Genomic DNA, 18,003 nt, shown 5'->3' on the forward strand with positions numbered 1-18,003 from the left:
CGTGCGTGAAGCACAAACGCGGAGACGACTGCCCATTTTTGGGCCGTGCGTTCGATTGTCTCAGCATCACCTCATCGCTGGTCACTGTCTTGCACTTATCCACGACCAGAGAATTACGCCAGAAAAATTATCGTTAGCGGCCAGATCAACAATTCAGTAAACTGAAACCCAGCGACGCGTTTCACGCACAGTATCATGTATCTGTCATCTCTCGTACCAGATCGTGTCTCATCAACATGTTTCAGCTTAAGGCACCCCACGGAAGCAACATGTTGGGCAAGTTCCTTTACTCTCCTCGCATCCATCATGACATTGCTTCTGGATATCGCTGCAACTGCCGCAACAGTAATTATACTTGTGTTCGTGTTTGATTCATGGCGCAAAAAAGCGAACCATCTTCCGCCTGGGCCACCAGGTCTCCCAATCTTAGGCAACCTGCTGCAAATTCCCGCCACGAAGCAATATGTTGCCTTCCAGAACCTCGGTCACATCTACGGTAAGTCTTATGATCGAGTCTGGCTTGGGCTCAGACCTAACTGCCGACTGGTCGCAGGTGATATCACGACACTTCGCGTGCCAGGAACGACCTTCATGATTCTCAATTCGCGCAAGGCAATATTCGATCTCTTCGATAGCAGATCGTCTATCTATTCTGACCGGCCCCACCTTGTTATGGCCACAGAGTTGTACGTGCTCCCTGTTTCACTTGGCAGGGGGCGCATACCTAAAAGCTGATACTATGTAGAATGGGCTGGGATGGCGTAATTGTCTTGTCGAACAACACCCCTCGCTTCCGCAACTGCAGGAAACTCTTGCGCAAGGGCCTCGGCCCAAGCGCCGTGCGAAGCTTTGTGCCTTTCTTGAACCGCCAATGCGCATTCTACCTACGAGACCTGCTGGAAAGGCCCCATGATTTCACTGACATCTTCAGGCGGTGCGTCACCGTGACGTTGGTAACTCCGGCCACAGCTTGCTGACAGCCACTCGCAGAAATTCAGGGGCCATCTCGATGAAGATCGCATATGGCTACGATGGCATCGCGGAGGACGACGAGTTGCATGATCTCGCGCACAAAGATCACCTTTACTTCATGGAGACAACTGTACTTGGGGTATGGTTTGTGGACATGTTCCCGATCCGTATGTCACACCATATATGTGTCGATCGAGAACTGACAATGACCATAAAGTGAGACATGTCCCTCAGTGGTTTCCGCTCGCATACTTCAAGCGATATTCAGCACGCGCGAAACCCTTCATCCTCAAGTGTGTTAACAAACCCTTTGAGGAGACGAAACGTCATATGGTCAGCTCACTTTTTTCGGCGCAGCCAGACACAGTACTGATATCTTGACAGAGAGCAGGAACAGCTGGTGCATCATTTACTTCGATGCTACTGCAACACGCGCAGGGAGATCCAGAGGTGGAAGATTGCATCAAGTACTCTGCTGTAGGCATTCTCCTGGGACAGATAGATACGGTACGCTTTGAGCCTCGCTCGCGCTGTCTTGTACTTATTGCCGAGCTCCAGACAAGAATTGTCCTCTCGTGGTTCTTCATGGCGATGGCGCTCTATCCGGAAGTTCAAGCCAAGGCACAAGCCGAGATCGACAAAGTCGTCGGCAATGAGCGACTGCCGCGAATCGAGGACAAGGATTCGCTGCCATATGTCTTTGCCGTGATGAAAGAAGTGTTTAGGTGGCAACCACCTGCTAAATTAGGTGTGACAGGCCGCTTTCCGCGAGGGCGCAATAATTCTAACGCTGATTATGGCTCAGTGCCACATGCTGTGAGCAAGGACGACGAGTATCGAGGCTACTTCATTCCAGCCAAGACGATGCTGATCGCCAATATCTGGTGAGCGTTTCGGCCGAGGTCACCTCTATCCTTCGCGCTGATCTGGTACGTGGCACAACAGGGCTATCATGCACGACGAAAGCGTGTATCACGACGCCGACAAGTTCATCCCGGAGCGGTTCTCGGAGGAAGGAGCACCTGATTGTCTCGACGACGCCTTTGGCTATGGTCGACGGTGACGTGCTGTTCACTCCCTCTGCAAGAGATGTGCTGACGTTTGGGTGTCAGTGGCTGTCCGGGGATACTGGTCGCGCAAGCGAATGTGTTTGTGTGGATGGCAACCACCTTGGCGACGTTCGACATCACGAAAGCGCGCGATTCGAGAGGAAACGTCATCGAGCCCAAGGTGGAAGACACCCCCGGAGCCATCAAGTGAGTTCCAAGACTCATCGTGCGTGAAAATCGCGCTCAAGTATTTTTTGTAGCGGCCCTCTGCCATTCAAGGTGTCCGTGCAACCTCGTTCTGAAACGGCTGTAGACCTGATCAAGCGCTCCGTTGAGCAGTCCAAGACGATGTCGGAAAGGTTGGAAGTCTTCAGTCTGGACGAATAATTTCATTTTGTCTCGCACCGCGTTCTCGTGTTTGGGCTAGATTTTAATAATAATAATAATAATAATAATAATAAACAACCAAACTTGAAGGGCGATGGAAGTCCGCGCGTGAAGTACACGAGAGCGAGAAGCAGAGCTTTTCGTGGGTCACTCACGGGGAGACTGCCGGTTTTCGCGCTGCGCGTCACTGGTCGCTGTTTTGCGCTTGTCCACGACCAGAGAGCTACGCCAGAAACAGCGGCAAAAAGTACCATTAGCTGCCGCACCAAAAAATTCGATAAACTGAAACAACAATGTATATAAAACGGAGAGCAAACAGAAGGACGAAGGATATTAAAATACATCCAGCCCTGTCGGCAAAATACAAGGTCTAATTGTAAAGTGAATCGAACGGGCACAGGTATCGTAGCGCGGACGAGGGGTGAGCGCCGGCCTCTATGACCTCGCGAACTCGTGCTCGCGCTTGATGTCCTCCTCGACCTCGTGCACGGTGGCGAGGCCGGGCAGGACGACCTTGAGGGACCCCTTTTCCATGATCACCCGGCGTATCTGTGTGGCGGCGGCGTCAGCGGCAGCGGGGGACATACGGCCGTGCACGGGGCGTGAAGACGCACCTGGTGGGTGATGAGCTCGTGCAGCTTCGGGACGTCCGCGAGCTTGGCGCGGCTGCCCATGAGCGAGGTCGTCTTCAGGTCGAGGACGAGCTCGGTCTGGGGCGAGGGCAGCGTGATCGTCAGCGTGGGGTGCTCGGCGTGGGGCTGGGGTGGGGTGAGCAGGACCTGACGAAAAAAAAAAAAAAAAACTTGAGCGTAGTTCGTGTGGGAGACGGTGAGGACGAAAATGGTACCGTCGCGGAGAAGACGGACAGGGAGATCGTGAGGGAGACTGGGAGCCGCGCGAAGGACGGGAAGGGGTAGTTCAGCAGCACGGACGTTGAGAAGGATATCGAGATGGTGTCGGTGTAGTGCATGTCCACTTCGATTTGCTAGAGGGGCACGGGCAGGGTGAGCTGTTGGACGGTCGTCAGTTTTGCATGTGATTTTGGGTGCTGACCGGTTCGGAGAGCGGGGCGTTCATCGCTCGGGGGCGCGCACGGTACAGCCGTGGTGCGGAGCGACCAAGATCCACGGAATGTACTTTGATTGGGTCCTTGGGCGGGGTGAGGAGGGTTCGCACGGAACGAGCTGGGGAGGACATACCAGGAAGCCTGGCGGGCGCATCTTGTTCGCAAACTCTTCTACGCGCCGCCGGACGATCTCGTCTCCTTCAGAGCCGGGGCTGTCGTTTCTCAGCTTTGAGCGATACGAGTCGACGACCTGGGGCAAGGACGTCGCGTGAAGGGGGTGTGTGTGCCGCGTGAAACAGTGGCAGTACGCACATGGTGAAGCAACACGTTCAGCCACCCCGCGCTCTCCATGCCCTCGCTCTGTCCTGCGGTGCCATCCGCCTCGGCCCTCACGCCAGCCTCGGGCCTGGTCTCGGAGTCGTCGTCCTCCCTGACGATGCGCGGTTGGTAGGACGTTGCCTTGTAGGGTTGGATGGACACGGGGTCGAGAAAGAGGTACTTGAGGACGAGGAGGAGGAGGCAGAGGATGGAGAGCTGGCCGAGGACGAGGCCCTGGGTGAAGGTCGGGGTGAGCGAGAAGATGTAGGCGGGACCCATGGCTGCGGGTCACGGAGGTCGGTCGTCGGCGTCGGCGCGGGCGTGAGAGTCAGAAACGCCACAAAGACCTTGTGATTGGCGCCATCCCCCGCCTGCGTCGTGCCCACAAAAATGGCAGCGCCGCCCGTCCTCGCCCTCGTCAAATGGCCGTCGGCGCCGCTCACAAACAGCCTCGTCCTCGACGCACTCCAAAAGTCTGGGCTGGCTCTGGAAATCCACGCAGACAAGCTCCCCGAGGACATCGCAGCCCGAGACGTCCTCCAGTGGTCGACGTACGACGACACAGTCCACGAGCTGACGCTCCGCCACCCGCGCTCGACGCGGGTGCTCACCTCCGCGTACACGATCCGCAAGGCGCTCATCCGCAAGCACTTTCTCTCGCGCAGCGCACACCAGCACTGCGTCAAGCACCCGGACTCGCCGCTCAGCACCGGCGTCCCGCGGACGTGGGACATCGAGCTCCAGTTCGCGGACGAGCTCGACGAGATGTGGGCCGACGAGCTCTGGGACCTCGGCGCAGAGCTCGACAGGGGCGCCGGCAGGTGGATGATCCTCAAGCCCGGCATGGCGGACCGCGGCATGGGCATACGCCTCTTTCACACGAAAGCGCAGCTCGAGGGCATCTTCGCAGAGTTTGAAGACGGCGACGACGACGACGACGACGAAGATGAAGAAGAAGAGGACGAGGACGATCAACGGGCAGATCGGGCGCCTGGGCACGACGGGACTGGCACTGGCGTCGTCACGTCCCAGCTTCGGCATTTTGTCATCCAGGTCGGTGGCACAAGTGGCTTTCATCTTTTGCACATTTATATAACACAACTACATCACAAGGAATACCTCGAAAGACCGCTCCTCATCGACCCCGCTCAGATCCCACTGGACGGATCGCCACCGGCAGCCGACCCGCCAGACCTCAAGGGCCACAAGGCACGTACGCTCCTCGTCCCTCAGACACACCCCTCTCCCGTCTCACACACACACACACACACACACCCTTCCCTAGTTCCACCTCCGCGTGTACTGCGCCGCCTCCGGCGCACTGCGCGTCTTCCTCTACGACCGCATCCTCGCGCTCTTCGCCTCCGTGCCCTACGCACCGCCCAGCGCCGCCGCCACCGCGGCAGACCCGAACGCAGACCTCGCGGCGCACCTCACGAACACGTGTCTGCAGGCCGACCACGGCGCAGACGCGTCCGTCCGGCTGCTGGCCGAGCTCGTCGGCTGCCGCGCCCTGGGCGCCGACAACGAAGGCGAGGGCACGGTGACGCCGCAGGACGTCGCGGACATCACGGACCAGGCCGCGCGTCTCCTCGGCGCGGCGTTCGCCGCTGCGCTCGGGACGGGCGTGCACTTCCAGGTGCGTCGCGTCGCGTCGGTTGTTTTTCTTTCTCTCTTTCTTTTTCATGCCTCTTGCCGCCCAAATGCAAAAACCCGCACTGACACGCGCGCGCACGCCCACGCAGCCGCTCCCGAACGCCTTCGAGCTCTTCGGCGTCGACTTCCTCGTCACGCACCACCGCAACCGCAACCACGGCCACCACGTTCACGACGGGCGGCGCTTCCACGTGAGCCTGCTCGAGCTGAACGCCGAGCCCGCGGTCGAGATGACGGGCGCGCGCCTCGCGTGGGTCCTCGAGGACCTCTTCGGTGCGCTCGCGCAGACGTGCGTCGTGCCGTTTTTCCGCGCGCAGAGCGCTGGCGGCAACGGCGGCGGCGGCAACAGCGGCGGGGGCGGGCGTGAGGATGACGCGGAGTGGGCGGTCGGCGAGACGCGGGGGCACCTCCGGAAGTGCTTGGATGTTGTGGTCAGGGGTGTTGGCGGGTGGTGACGCGAGGGGGGCTTTTGGTGCGCAGAGGCGTGATGGGAGTGCTAGCTCGTAGACTTGTCTGTTCGCGTCTACAGTCACCTATGTAAGCAACGAAAGCGACTGAATTTGTGATTGCACAGTTGGATGGCATGGCAGCACGGAAGGACCGTCCAAAGCTAACCAGACCCTCACTCTCCCCTTAACTTTTCCCAAAACCCCTTCCCCTGTTCCTCCTCCTCCTCACCACCACCACCCTTATCAAACCGCCTCACGACACCATAATAGTACGCCCTTCCCTCCTCATACTTTGCACGCACGCGCTCATATGCCTCGTGAACCGCCCGCACCGCACCCTCGCCGCCGAGGGGCCCTCCCTCCGCAGTGCCAAGGTGGCGCGCGAGGACGCCGCCGAGGAACGCGCCCGCGTCGAGCGCGGTGACGATGCCTTGGGACGAGAGTGGATCGAACGCGAGCGCGGCGTCGCCGACGGCGCACCATCCGCGTCCCTCCTGCTTCTGCGCTTCGCCACGGTCACCATCACCTGCGCCTGCGTGCGGCTCCCAGGCGGCGTACGGCGCGAGCACGGCCGAGCACGCGCTCGTGTGCCGCACGAAGCGCGTCTGCTCCTCCATCTCGTACTCCACCCGTGCCTCTTCCTCGTCGGTGTCGTCGATGTCGATGTCGATGTCGGAGCTCGCGCCCCCGAGCGCCCGCGCGACGTGCCGCGTCTCGGTGCGGAGCATGTCCGCGAAGCCCGCGGCACCACGCGCCGCGCGCGCGCTCGCGTCCGTCGGCGCGGTCGTGTACATCACGAGCCGCCGCGCGTGCGGCAGCGGCGCGGTGTACCACCAGCCTGCGCGCGCGGCCTCGATGAGCGTGCGGCCGTCGCTGTCGGGTGTTGGTGCGGCACCGGCGGGCGTGGTGAAGAGCGCGTAGAAGGAGAGGAGGTCCGAGTGCTTGTGGGTCTTGGCGCCGAGCTGCAGGTGGGGGATGTGGTGTCAGTGAAGTACGGGGCTAGGGGGGAGGGGGGACATGGTTTTTTTTTTTTTACCTTGCGCGCGACGCTCGCCTTCCGGCCGGTCGCGTCCACGACCCAACGTGCGCGGAACGTCTCGACGGCGCCCTCCGGCGCCATCTCGGCGTCGACCTCCCACGCGCCGCCGTCCGTGCAGCGGCGCACGGCCACGAAGCGGGCCTTGCGCAGGACAGGCGCGCACGCGGCGCGGAGGGTCTCGTCGAAGCGGGCGCGGTCGAGGTGCCAGCCGGCGCCGTAGGGGTTCATGAGGGCGTACGTCTCCTGGAGCGCCGCGCCGGCCCAGGCGGACGCGGTGCCGGTGCAGACGTGGTGCAGGCCCTGGAGGGTGTCCTGTGCGAGCGTCGCGTTCAGCGAGGGGTGGAGCGTCGCGAGGGTGCGCCGCGCGGACGCGGGGAGGCTCTCGCCGATCGTGGGGGGGGGGGGGGGGTGGTGTTTGTGGATAGGATGTTCGAGGCTGACGACGGCGGACGCACCTTGTAGGCTGTCGGGTCGGCATCGTCCAGCAGAAGGACTCGGAGGCTGGTCGAGGGGTCGTTTCTCGCTAGGGCAAGAGCAGTCGCACAGCCGGCGGGACCCGCACCGACGATGACCACTGGCTGGGTGTCAGCTGAGGGCTGCGTGGCAGCATGAAGGGCATGGGACAGCTACGTGCCGTCAAAGGGGCGAGACGCGACCCGAGCAGCCATGGAAAAGTAAACTGGGACTGAAGATTATCGCATCGCCGCTTTGAATGCGAAGAAGGGCCCTGAGGTTAAGCTTTAAGCTTCCGTCTGGCCATGATGCCAAGGGTCTCTCTGCGCCCCAGCCAATCCAGTGCGTGCGATAGGTCAGCACCTGGCGACCCTGACCACCACCACCACCACGGTAGGGTCCGCGTGCTCGCGTTCGAGGCTGCACGTGAGCGGACCTTGCAGCCCCTGGACGTCATCCCAGCGACGTCCGTGTTACTCCCAGCACAGAAGGCGAAGACGCCACATCTGGGGCGCAAATTCCAGGTGGCATCACCAACTCGGTCGAATCCCGCGACCAGCACCAGCTATATGTTCACTGGCACCCCGCAACCTGGCGAGCACCTGCTCGTGCACCAACCAGGCCTCAAGCCATGTCGGCTCACTCCGCCCCTCAAGCTGCCGACTCGGTCGATGCAAGCAAATACAATGGCCCTGTCGAAAGAGCACCCTCGACGTGGACCAAGGCTGACCTCATAGCCCATGTCAAGACAGTCAGTCCCGCCGCTGTCCGCTGCCCTGCTAATTTTTCTGACTCTCCGCTTGCTCAGGGCATGCAAGTCGAGCTGGGCACCTTGCCCATCTACTTCTGCGCTCTCTACAGCATCCACCCTGACGATGGCCAATGGGGCACAAAGGCACGCAGCAACATCATGGGTCTCTCTCTCTCTCTCTCACCGCACAACGCCCTCCCTTATCCTGACCCAATGCTTTCTTGCAGCCGTCGCCGAGCAAGAGATGCTGCACCTCTCCCTTGCCGGCAACATGTTACGCGCTCTCGACGGCACCCAGAAGCTGTATGATAACAACTTCATGCCCACCTATCCAAGCCAGATCCTCTTTGACAAGGTCGACATGAAGCTCCAGCCAGCGAACAAAGAGAATCTCGAATGCTTCCTCAAGGCAGGCCGTTCCCTGACAGCTCACAAAGACCCCGCAGACTGACAATTCCTGCAGATCGAGGCGCCTTACATGAAGCCTCCTGAGCTGCCTCCTCCCGATGGGCTCGCAGTACGCATCGCAGTACTCCCGGGATACAACAGCATTGGCGAGTTTTACAAGGAGCTCGAGCACGGTAAACCCTTGCCATTGACCAATTCCTGGCACGCCGAAACCTGATCCGCGTTGCACGCCCTCCAGGCATCCGCGCCCTCTGCAAGGACGGCCAGAACCCGTTCACGAGCAACCCCGAGCAGCAGTTCCGCGGCGACGACTTTTTCGACAGCAAGATGACCGTCGTCCGGGACGAGCGCACGGCGCTCGAGGCGCTCGAGACCATCGTCGACCAGGGCGAGGGCAGCATCGCCGTGCCCGAGTCGCACTACGCCATCTTCGTCGAGCTCTACCAGATGCAGACCGAGTGGACGTGCACCGCGTACGTCGACGAGCCGTCGACGGCCAAGTACACCGGCCACGACGTCGCCTACAACGTAAGTCGCCGGGTGCCCACCTTGCCCACCCTTCGCGTCTGCGCGCAAACTGACACTGACGCGGCCCCGCACACGCTAGCTCTCACTCGCGCTGAACGCGTCCTACTGCTACCTGCTGCAGACGATCGACACTTACTGGACGCAGGCGGGACTCGATGCGCCGCGGCGCGCGCAGGTGCTCCGCAACATCCACCGCATCATGGTCGCCGTGCTCTCGCCGACGGCGCACGTGCTCGTCAAGCAGGAGATCACGCCCGGCCGCTTTGCCGCGCCCTGCTTCGAGTTTTTCCCGCCTGCCGACCCGAACAAGCCCGACGCGCCCCCGCAGCCGATCTCGCCCGATGCACTGTACCAGGGCATCCAGGCCCACCTCACGAGCGCACGCGATGCGGCCACAGATGCGGCGCTCAAGGCGGAGATCGGGAAGGTGTTGTTCAATACGAACGGGCTCGGGCCTGCGTAGCTCGGCTGGAGCATGGGTTGTACTAGCAATGAAGGTTGTGAATGAAATGTTGATCAGACGTCGTCGTCCCTGAGACGGCTGCTGTGTGAATCAAAACCGTGTCACATCGACCCGGCCTTGTCTCTATGAACGTTTGGGCACAGAACACCTGCAGTGTGCGAGAGCCCGATCTCCACCTGCGTCACGCCGATCTGGTCTGGCCTCACTGTGAAGCCTCCAGTTCAAAGAGTCTCCGAGTCGCCCCGCTTCCGCCCAGATTGTACGGCCCCCAACATTGGCATATCGATGAATGTTTTTTGACACGGGCAACTGGGAGTCTGCTACCCGCCTCAGCCACAGTTGTACGGCGCAACGTCGACGAGGAACGCGTCAGATGACGGCGGCGACTGTTCATGAATGTACAAGTTAGGTTCTGGGGTGTGCGGTGCAGCCTGGGGCCGTGCTTCCAACGGCCTGTCAACAGCGGGATCTGGCCTGACAAGGGTCCCAGCTGGGCCCGCGGAGCGGGCTGGCTGCGCGAAGCGCGACAGGCCTCTCACTTCGTACCTTCGCTTGCCACAGCGGTGCCTGCGGCTGGCCAGCGTGACCCTTCTTCCATGCCGCAGGTACCGAAGAGCGATCGTCACAAGGAGTGCCACTGCTTTCCATGGCGTTTTCTGCTGTAAACCAGCATTCGAAATGCCTTGGGCCTGCGGCGCACAGACGTACGAGAAGAGGCACGCGATGCGCCTTCTGTGGAGGCATCGATGTCGTCTCGGCTTGCTGGATGCATGAGGCGCGACGGGAGTCTCGCTCGGTGTCTTCGCTTGCCACAGTGGTGCCTACAGCTTCCCGGGGCCCAAACGTGACTCTTCTTCCCGTACAAGGCGCGGCAGGCTTCTCGCCCCCGTACTTTCGCTTGTCAATGCAGCCAGCAGCATGACCCCTCTTCCATACCGCTGGCACCGAATAGCAGTCGTCGTCCCAGGGAGGGTGCTGCCGCTTTCCATACTCATTTCTGCCATGGAATCAGTAGTGCCGTCTGTCGTCTGAAAGACCCTCGAACGTTGCCCGCAAGGGGGGCCATCGATGTCACCTGGAAGGATTCCCTGCACCGGGGGCTGCGAACTGCCAGGCGGAAGTCAAAGGCTCGATGTCAAGTGACTTTGGGGGTGCAGTGCATGCCTGCCCAAATCTGCACCCGGGCGCGGACCACAAGATAAGAGCTGACTGGCGAAAAGCGCACCCTTTTCGCCCACACAAGGGAGCTTGCAAGCCACCACCGCCTCCCCGCCATGACCAACAGCTTTGCCCCCACAGACCCAAGTAAGGACAAGAAGTCCCCGACCGTCGACCCGACCAAGATCGCGCGCGTCGAGATCTTCCCGCCCATAGGGATCGCGCGCGTCGGCGACTCGGGTGTGAGGCCCGACGGCAGCTCCGACGGCGAGATCGAGTACTACTACGCCCCTGAGGTCCCTGGCATCACCGACCCGCCCGCTGACATGTTCCGCGACAAGAAGCAGCGCATCAGGCGCCAGGCAAGTAGTGCCCGTCCTCACCGCCTGTGGTCGCGCGTCCTGACCGTCGGGCTCTGCGCCGCACCCACAGGCCGTCAGGTTCCGCGTGTACGCGTACGATGCCGGCGGCGCGGTGCTCGGCGAGATCAACAACGAGCAGAACTACACGCTGTCCTGGACCGTGCACGTCGCGAACAAGAAGGCGGCGTACTACGAGTTCAGCGGTGAGCACACACACGACAGTACTGCTAGTCCCACAGGGCACGGGGACTGACCGCGGGCACGGTCCAGGACTGTACCGCGAGCGCAAGAAGACGCTGCGGAACCCCGACACGGACCCCGTCGGCGGCACACTGAGCGGCGACCCGTTCGACAAGTCGCTCGAGGGCCGCGCGCGCCTGATCATCGACCCCGGCGCGAAGCCGCTGACGCGCGGGAGCGAGACCGAGCCCGTGGTGCTCGCGGGGCGCTTCGACGGCTCGAACCCGGCCGGCAGCGGCGTCCCGGTCACGCTCGGCGAGCTGCGCACGGACGCGCAGGGCCGGCTCGTGTTCCTCGGCGGGACGGGCCTCGCGCGCTCGGTGCAGAAGACGAACGAGTTCTACCAGCCCGAGATCATCTCCGAGTTCGACAGCATCGACTGGATCGACGACATCTGCGACGGCTGGGTCGCCGTGAGCGTTGCGCACCCTGACAGCCCCGACCTGAGCAAGTGAGTCTCCGTTTTTCTTTTCCGCCGTCGCGATGGTGTACAGACCGCTTGCCCAAGGTTGACGCCCCTCAAGGCGACCGTGTGCAGCGCCCCGCCCAAGTTTGCCTGGGGCATCGAGTCGCCGACGTCGCTCTACGACATCCTGGAGAACTTTTACAAGAAGAAACAGTCTTACGAAGATCACTCTGGCACCGACTTCTACAAGGACATTTGGCCTGTCCTTGCGGGGACTTATGGCCTGTCCTGGGTGAACGAGAAAGCCTTCCAGGGCCACGGTAAGGCCAATCAACAGCCACACCGGGTGTCGCAGTGCGGCTGAGCTACTTACGCAGGTCCTGGAGGCTTTGGCGATTTCCTGCCACTTGAGCAAACGCTTTCATCTTCGGGGTCTGACAGCAAGCCTCTCCGAGAACACGTCTTCGAAAGACTTCGCGAGCCTGACTTCCGTAACAAAGATCAGGCCCACGTCCAGCTCATGCCCCGTCTGTCGGGAGACAACGGTACGTGCCGCTGCCCACCCTGGCCTTGCGTCATCTCACCACAGAGCGCGGTGACACAGGCGACGCATTGGAGCCAGGCACCGTGCCCAGCACCGTCACCGGCGAACCGATCACGCGTTTCGCAGCGCTCACCGAGCTGCAGTACGACCGGTTCCAGAGGTGGAAAGACGGCAACTTCACGGTGGGCACGAAGCTGGGCACGATCAAGGTGATCGAGGACTACCCCATCGCGGACCAGCCCGTGATGCTCGCGCGCGCGGCGCTCGAGCAGACGATCGGCGACCCGCTCTACCCCGGCATCGAGACGTTCTGGATCGCGAAGCTCGACCCGACATGGAAAGTTGACCCCCAGAACGTACGCCCGCCGTTCCGCGTCGATTACGACAGGTGCCTGCCAGGCTTCCTCAGCCGCGGACTCGCTCTGCCGTGGCAGAGCGACTTTGACCTGTGCAACACTCACTGGTGCGTCTACAGGCCTCGGTGCGGTACTGCGGGCGATGCTGACTCCCTCTGCAGGTGGCCGTCTGCGCGCCCCGATAACGTGCTCAGCATCGACACTAACGTGCAGCAGATAATCGACGGTAAAACCACCAATCCAAAGGGCGTGTCTGCCCTGATGGGAGCACAGCCGCGCTCCAGGTGGACCGAAGGCCTGCGTGATACCCCCGAAGGTCAGTTCCGGATACACCACATGACCTGCCGGGCAGCGCTGACGGACATTTCGCCGTTGCAGACACCACCACGTCCTTCTTCCCTGGCAGCACAGACATGATCCACAAGTGGAAAGACCTTGGCTTTGTGGCGAAGCTTTCGCTCGCGAGTGCGGTGACGCCTGTCTGGGTCGAGGTGGAGCGTAATCTGCCGCGCGGGTTCCTCCCTTCCAGGAATGAATAGACGGCCATCAACAGTGCATGCTGCCCGGGTAATACCGCCCTTGACTTCGTCCTGTCGCTAACTGAAATATGACAGTCAGGATGACTCTGTATCATAGCTGTACACTACCTCATGGACTGAAACTGTTCTTTTCCCTGGAGGGTTCAAGTTAATGAATGCCAATTAACACGTCCGAATTAAGCAAGATCTTTGTGGCGCGAACTTTGTCTTGGGGTGCTTGTGACGCGTTACTTCAAGAAAGGATGCCAGAAGAGCATCAACGAGACACGCTCCCTCTCGGACGGTAAGCCAGCGGGTTTGGGGCGACTGAACATACCTTTAGCTTTCTCGTTCCCTCAAACTCAGGCTAGGCAAGCAATTTCCACGCCTACGAGCAAGCCCCATACGCAGCGGTCACCTTTCGAGCTGAAAGGGTGACACATGTCACACAGGTTTTCTGCTGACCCTGCCCATAATAATTTCTCAAATTTGAGCGATTTTAGGGAGTTGCTTCACAGAAGCCTGATTTGAGCACTTTCATCCGGTGTACTGGTCGTAAAGTTTATAATACCCGCAACAGGATGGGGACGCGAACATGAGTAAACACCCGGTGCAAGACACTGAAACTATTCGTCCAGACTGAAAACTTCCAACCTTTCCGACAGAGTCTTCGAGTGCTCAACGGAACGGTGGATCAAGTCTACAGCTGCTTCAGAACGAGGTTGTAGAGAAACCTTGAACGGTGCAGGGGCGCTACAAAAGACAATTGAGCACCGTGCGCACGCACGACGCAATCCTGAAACTTACTTGACGGTTCCGGGGGTATTTTCGGCTTTGACTTCGATGATTTTCCCTCTTGCATCGCGCGCTTTCGTGATGTTGAACGTCGCCAAGGTCGTTGCCATCGACACGAACGCATGCGCTTGCGCGACGAGTACCCCCGGACAGCCACTAGCGCGCACAGGTCAGCACACATCTCGCGCAGAGGGATTGAACAGCGCCTTACCGTCGACCGAAGCCAAAGGCGTAGTCGAGACAGTCAGGTGCTCCTTCCTCTGAGAACCGCTCCGGGATGAACTTGTCGGCGTCGTGATACACGCTTTCGTCGTGCATAATAGCCCTGTTGTGCCGCCGTCGGGATCAGCGCAAGATAGAGACGATATCAGCTGGGTCGCTTACCAGACATTGGCGATGAGCGTCGTCTTGGCCGGAATGAAGTAGCCCTGATACTCGTCGTCCTTGCTCGCAGCATGTGGCACCAAACCATAATCAGCGTCAGAGGTGAGCGCTGGCGGGAAACGGACTCTCGTACGCAATCTAACAGATGGCTGCCACCTAAACATTTCTTTCATGACGGCCAAAACATGTGGCAGGGATTCTCTGTCCTCAATTCGCGGGAGTCGCTCGTTGCCGACGACTTTATCGATCTCGGCTTGTGCCTTGGCTTGAACTTGCGGATGCAGAGCCATTGCCATGAAGAACCACGAGAGAATAGCCGTTGGCTGAGGCCCAGCAATAAATACAGGATAATTCGAGGAAGGCGAAAAGCTCACCAAATCAAACGCACCCAGACCTATCCCCACGGCAGAGTACTTAATGCGATATTCGGCCTCTGGATCAGATTGAGAACTCGTCGCTACGGGTAACGATTTCTGCTTCATCAACCTAACAAGTAAGCGGAAGATGTTCGATGATCAGCAAGGCGGCTTGCAAGGCGAGATCTCGATTTACGTACTAAGGGCAGGGATAATACCATCACCCGTAGGCCGCGCAGTCTCATCATCCGTGAGGCGCGTGCCCCCCTAGTCCGCAGACCGCACGAACCTCTCGTCCGCACCCCCCTCGTCCGCATCTACGCCTCCACGATGATTTTCCATGAATATGGCCCGAAATCTATTGCTTCCTGAAAGGCCAACAAACTCTGTGGAGGTCTGAGACGAATTGCACGGCTACGCCGTGGAGGGAGAGCCCAGCTAGCTGCGCACTCGCGCACAGACACAGAGCGTGTGTAGCGTACTAGATGACTTACATGCCACGGCAGGATAGTATCATAACAAATGTCGGCACGGGCGTCCTTAAATGGTCCAGACGCTTACAGCGCTGGAACTGAAGCTTCGATACCAACACCAATCGCAAAGCGTATAATTATGACGAATCAGCCCACTCAGCCTAGGGGAGACAACTGAGCACACCTAATCTCATCCAATCGCAAGTGAGGATTTGCGAACGCAAGTATGTACTGGATTCGAAAAGTCGTCCTAAAATAAGAACTTAACATTCTGGTAGTAATCCAGCATCGGGTTCTCTCCGCTCTTCAGCTTTGTCCGTTCCAAGTCCGCGTACGTCTCCAGAAACTCCGCGTGGGTGTACACCTGCGACTTGCGCTCCCCGACAGGCAGCCCGCTCGAGGACGCGACGCCGTCAATTGGCGGGCGGCGGCTCTTGGGGTGGTACGATGAGAAGAAGTTCGCACCGGCCGCGAGCGGGGACACACTCGTCGTCAGCGGCGAGATGCGCGGGTCGTAGGGCACGCCGGACGGATTCGGCTCCGTGAGCACGTGCTCGTACATGTCGCACAGCCTGCCGAAGTCCGTCGGAAAAAAGATGTCGAAGTAGCCCTGCTTGACGAGTATCGTCTCACACGGGACTGACGTGCTCTTCACGCGCGTCTGCACTACCGGGCCGCACACACCGGGAACTGTGTCTGGCAGCGATGAGAAGTCCGAAAGGAGTAGCCGATGCCGTGGGAAGTGCTGGCGAAGGGTACGGAGGAGCGTCAGAGAGCGAGTTGGGATATATTCCGGTGCTGTGAGATTGGGGGCAAATGGCAGTTTTGCGTACACGGATCGAAGCCTGTCCATCTTCAACAGTCGTGATAGCGGTGGAGGGTGAGCCAAGCGCCGTCGGAGCGCAAGGAAAGACGAGATCAGAGGGTCTGTGACCCGTGAAAAGTACATGTCGAAGTCTCCATGCTTGTCGATGGTCACCCAGCCTTGATACGGCTCTAGAGTTTTGATATCATAACGTATAATGTCGTGGGCGAAGTTGTCCTAAACACATATCAGACATAAATCGCGCAGCATTTTGAGAAGCAGCTTACGATGACTTCCATCGCAAGGAAGAAACATGGCGAGGGCTCTGGTGTATCCCACTTGAATATACTTCTATGATTGACCTTCACGCACGGGTGCTCCTCGCACAACAATTTCCGCTGCAGGTTCGCCAGGTTTCCGCTAATCTCAACGATATTGTAGCGTGTCCGGTCGTATACTTCGGGATGAACGTCCCGGAGATAGTCCAGTATGTCCCGCGCAAGGGTACCGTTACCAGCACCAATCTCGTAAATAACAAGGTCTTCATACGGGAAGTATTTGAGCAGATACTCCGCAACGAGGCACTGTGCAATCGCCTGGCCGTACCATGGCTAACAGAGACTAATTAGCTTTTAACAAGCATATACACCATGAGAAGACCGCGTCAACACACCTTGAACAATTCCGTCGGTGTATGCCAGATCTGCCTGCCTGGCCCCTCCTCGTCCACCTCAAATGTTTGATACCGCTTAGCGACCTCCTCCTGGAACTGGGCCGCGTTGCGCATGGCATTGAAGTTGATGGGGTCCGTGGCGGTAAAAATTGTCGCCTGGCGAGGAAAATATCCATAGTTTGGGTTATAGAGAGAGTCTTCGATGAACTCTCGCACGAGCATCTTCACCTCTGTTGGAGGTGACGTGAGCTTCTCCAGGTCGTTCGCTGTGACGCGTCGGAAGTTGGCATATTCGGCTTTCGGGCTCTCTGAGAATGAGACACGGTTGTAATTGATCTTCTCGTCGCGTTTCTTGCCGGATAGGCGTGCGGCAGAAACAGAGAAAGCAGCGCGCTGCACAGGGACTCGGATGGGTGGTCGGACAACGGCTGCAGGACGGAAGGTGCTCAAGCGGAGCATGTGTCGAGACCGCCACTGCGTTCTCAGAGCAACGTAAAAGAAAAGAGTAAGACTGGCGTCGCCACGGTTGTCGACAACAGCCCCAAATCGTCGAAGTCGCTGGCCAGGCAAACAAGCCAACTCGAGCATGAGATGTCACATCACGCGTCACCGGTGTTACTTCCTTGTCACGGGCATGCGCGCGCATTTCGGCAGGAGGGACGACGGGCACCGGATAGCACGGCAGTGGAGCCAGAAGCTGACGAAAAGGATCCTCGCATATTCATACACATAACTACATGTTTCTGAGATACAAGCAACGTGGTCCACATAAGCTTCGGGGCATGTGCGACTTACTGCCGAAGCGCTAGGACAGTCCTGCCGTAGTAAAGCGTGGACGCGGCAGAGGTCACAGTCAGTACCGCGGGGACCGGACCTTTTGCCACACGAGGGAGAGAAGAAAGGAGGAGGAGAGCCGATGCGCCTAGCAACAGCAGTGATTAGACGTCCCTCAATGAAGGCTTCGCTCGACATACCGAGAGCGCCTTCCAGACCGTTAGCCGTTCCGTTGCGGATGCTGTTCGCGCTCCACAGGTAAAGCAAGCCAACACTAGGAGTTCTCGCCATGTCAGCTTCAGATTGCTTGCCATGGCTCATTGACGTACCCGACACCTGCGACCAGAGAGGGCATACTACGCGTCCTCGCGAAGCCGGTCAAGCCTCCGATGAGACAGAGGCCACCCATTATATATGCGGGATAGGCAGACTGCAGACTTGCAGTCAGCTACAGTTCATTTTGACAAAGCACAGTCCGAGCATACCATGGTCGTTGTCAAGGTGTACTAGGCTGACGTGGAGGTTGAGAGCAAGACCCGTCAAGCGTGGGTGCGCCGCCCAAGGGAGTCTTGACTACCCCGGATTACACAAACGCGCTGACATGGCCCAGATCGCGGTTC

The 18,003-nt window shown here is 59.4% G+C and overlaps 8 protein-coding genes across 8 annotated transcripts; 3 read left to right on the forward strand and 5 right to left on the reverse strand.

Annotated features, from left to right (window-relative positions):
- Window positions 1-294: 294 nt before the first annotated feature.
- Window positions 295-2,408, forward strand: PHACADRAFT_213525 (uncharacterized protein; the record flags this gene model as incomplete). Its single annotated transcript, XM_007400833.1, has 11 exons — window positions 295-496; window positions 554-686; window positions 746-934; window positions 991-1,139; window positions 1,190-1,305; window positions 1,357-1,479; window positions 1,531-1,720; window positions 1,778-1,856; window positions 1,918-2,031; window positions 2,085-2,228; window positions 2,282-2,408. The coding sequence occupies exons 1-11, from the start codon at window positions 307-309 to the stop codon at window positions 2,406-2,408; spliced, it is 1,554 nt and encodes a 517-aa protein (XP_007400895.1). The 5' UTR covers window positions 295-306.
- A 435-nt stretch (window positions 2,409-2,843) lies between these two features.
- PHACADRAFT_213526 (uncharacterized protein) lies at window positions 2,844-4,071 on the reverse strand (the record flags this gene model as incomplete). Its single annotated transcript, XM_007400834.1, has 6 exons — window positions 2,844-2,957; window positions 3,023-3,187; window positions 3,256-3,393; window positions 3,462-3,557; window positions 3,608-3,724; window positions 3,787-4,071. The coding sequence occupies 6 exons, from the start codon at window positions 4,069-4,071 to the stop codon at window positions 2,844-2,846; spliced, it is 915 nt and encodes a 304-aa protein (XP_007400896.1).
- Window positions 4,072-4,858: 787 nt separating this feature from the next.
- On the reverse strand, window positions 4,859-7,604 carry PHACADRAFT_188170 (uncharacterized protein; the record flags this gene model as incomplete). The annotated part of the gene is made up of 4 exons (XM_007400835.1): window positions 4,859-6,859; window positions 6,934-7,326; window positions 7,392-7,562; window positions 7,593-7,604. The coding sequence occupies 4 exons, from the start codon at window positions 7,602-7,604 to the stop codon at window positions 6,071-6,073; spliced, it is 1,365 nt and encodes a 454-aa protein (XP_007400897.1). The 3' UTR covers window positions 4,859-6,070.
- A 363-nt stretch (window positions 7,605-7,967) lies between these two features.
- PHACADRAFT_263998 (uncharacterized protein) lies at window positions 7,968-9,619 on the forward strand. Its single transcript, XM_007400836.1, has 6 exons — window positions 7,968-8,140; window positions 8,198-8,303; window positions 8,368-8,549; window positions 8,604-8,721; window positions 8,787-9,076; window positions 9,156-9,619. Exons 1-6 carry the CDS (start codon window positions 8,021-8,023, stop codon window positions 9,537-9,539), a joined length of 1,200 nt encoding a protein of 399 aa, XP_007400898.1. The 5' UTR covers window positions 7,968-8,020; the 3' UTR covers window positions 9,540-9,619.
- Window positions 9,620-10,198: 579 nt separating this feature from the next.
- PHACADRAFT_129992 (uncharacterized protein) lies at window positions 10,199-13,317 on the forward strand. Its single transcript, XM_007400837.1, has 9 exons — window positions 10,199-11,085; window positions 11,138-11,280; window positions 11,330-11,750; window positions 11,808-12,025; window positions 12,083-12,250; window positions 12,310-12,712; window positions 12,767-12,921; window positions 12,984-13,172; window positions 13,220-13,317. Exons 1-8 carry the CDS (start codon window positions 10,814-10,816, stop codon window positions 13,142-13,144), a joined length of 1,941 nt encoding a protein of 646 aa, XP_007400899.1. The 5' UTR covers window positions 10,199-10,813; the 3' UTR covers window positions 13,145-13,172; window positions 13,220-13,317.
- A 309-nt stretch (window positions 13,318-13,626) lies between these two features.
- Window positions 13,627-14,662, reverse strand: PHACADRAFT_152771 (uncharacterized protein). The gene is made up of 4 exons (XM_007400838.1): window positions 14,303-14,662; window positions 14,130-14,243; window positions 13,931-14,074; window positions 13,627-13,876 (listed from the first exon to the last, which is right to left on the reverse strand). Exons 1-4 carry the CDS (start codon window positions 14,596-14,598, stop codon window positions 13,750-13,752), a joined length of 681 nt encoding a protein of 226 aa, XP_007400900.1. The 5' UTR covers window positions 14,599-14,662; the 3' UTR covers window positions 13,627-13,749.
- A 719-nt stretch (window positions 14,663-15,381) lies between these two features.
- Window positions 15,382-17,068, reverse strand: PHACADRAFT_200575 (uncharacterized protein; the record flags this gene model as incomplete). Its single annotated transcript, XM_007400839.1, has 3 exons — window positions 15,382-16,173; window positions 16,224-16,547; window positions 16,610-17,068. The coding sequence occupies 3 exons, from the start codon at window positions 17,066-17,068 to the stop codon at window positions 15,382-15,384; spliced, it is 1,575 nt and encodes a 524-aa protein (XP_007400901.1).
- A 242-nt stretch (window positions 17,069-17,310) lies between these two features.
- On the reverse strand, window positions 17,311-17,910 carry PHACADRAFT_264005 (uncharacterized protein). The gene is made up of 4 exons (XM_007400840.1): window positions 17,869-17,910; window positions 17,713-17,813; window positions 17,584-17,657; window positions 17,311-17,531 (listed from the first exon to the last, which is right to left on the reverse strand). The coding sequence occupies exons 1-4, from the start codon at window positions 17,869-17,871 to the stop codon at window positions 17,401-17,403; spliced, it is 309 nt and encodes a 102-aa protein (XP_007400902.1). The 5' UTR covers window positions 17,872-17,910; the 3' UTR covers window positions 17,311-17,400.
- Between the last annotated feature and the right edge of the window lie 93 nt (window positions 17,911-18,003).

The sequence above is a fragment of the Phanerochaete carnosa genome (genome assembly GCF_000300595.1).
Source record: "Phanerochaete carnosa HHB-10118-sp unplaced genomic scaffold PHACAscaffold_11, whole genome shotgun sequence".
In the NCBI taxonomy this organism is placed as follows: Eukaryota; Fungi; Basidiomycota; class Agaricomycetes; order Polyporales; family Phanerochaetaceae; genus Phanerochaete; species Phanerochaete carnosa.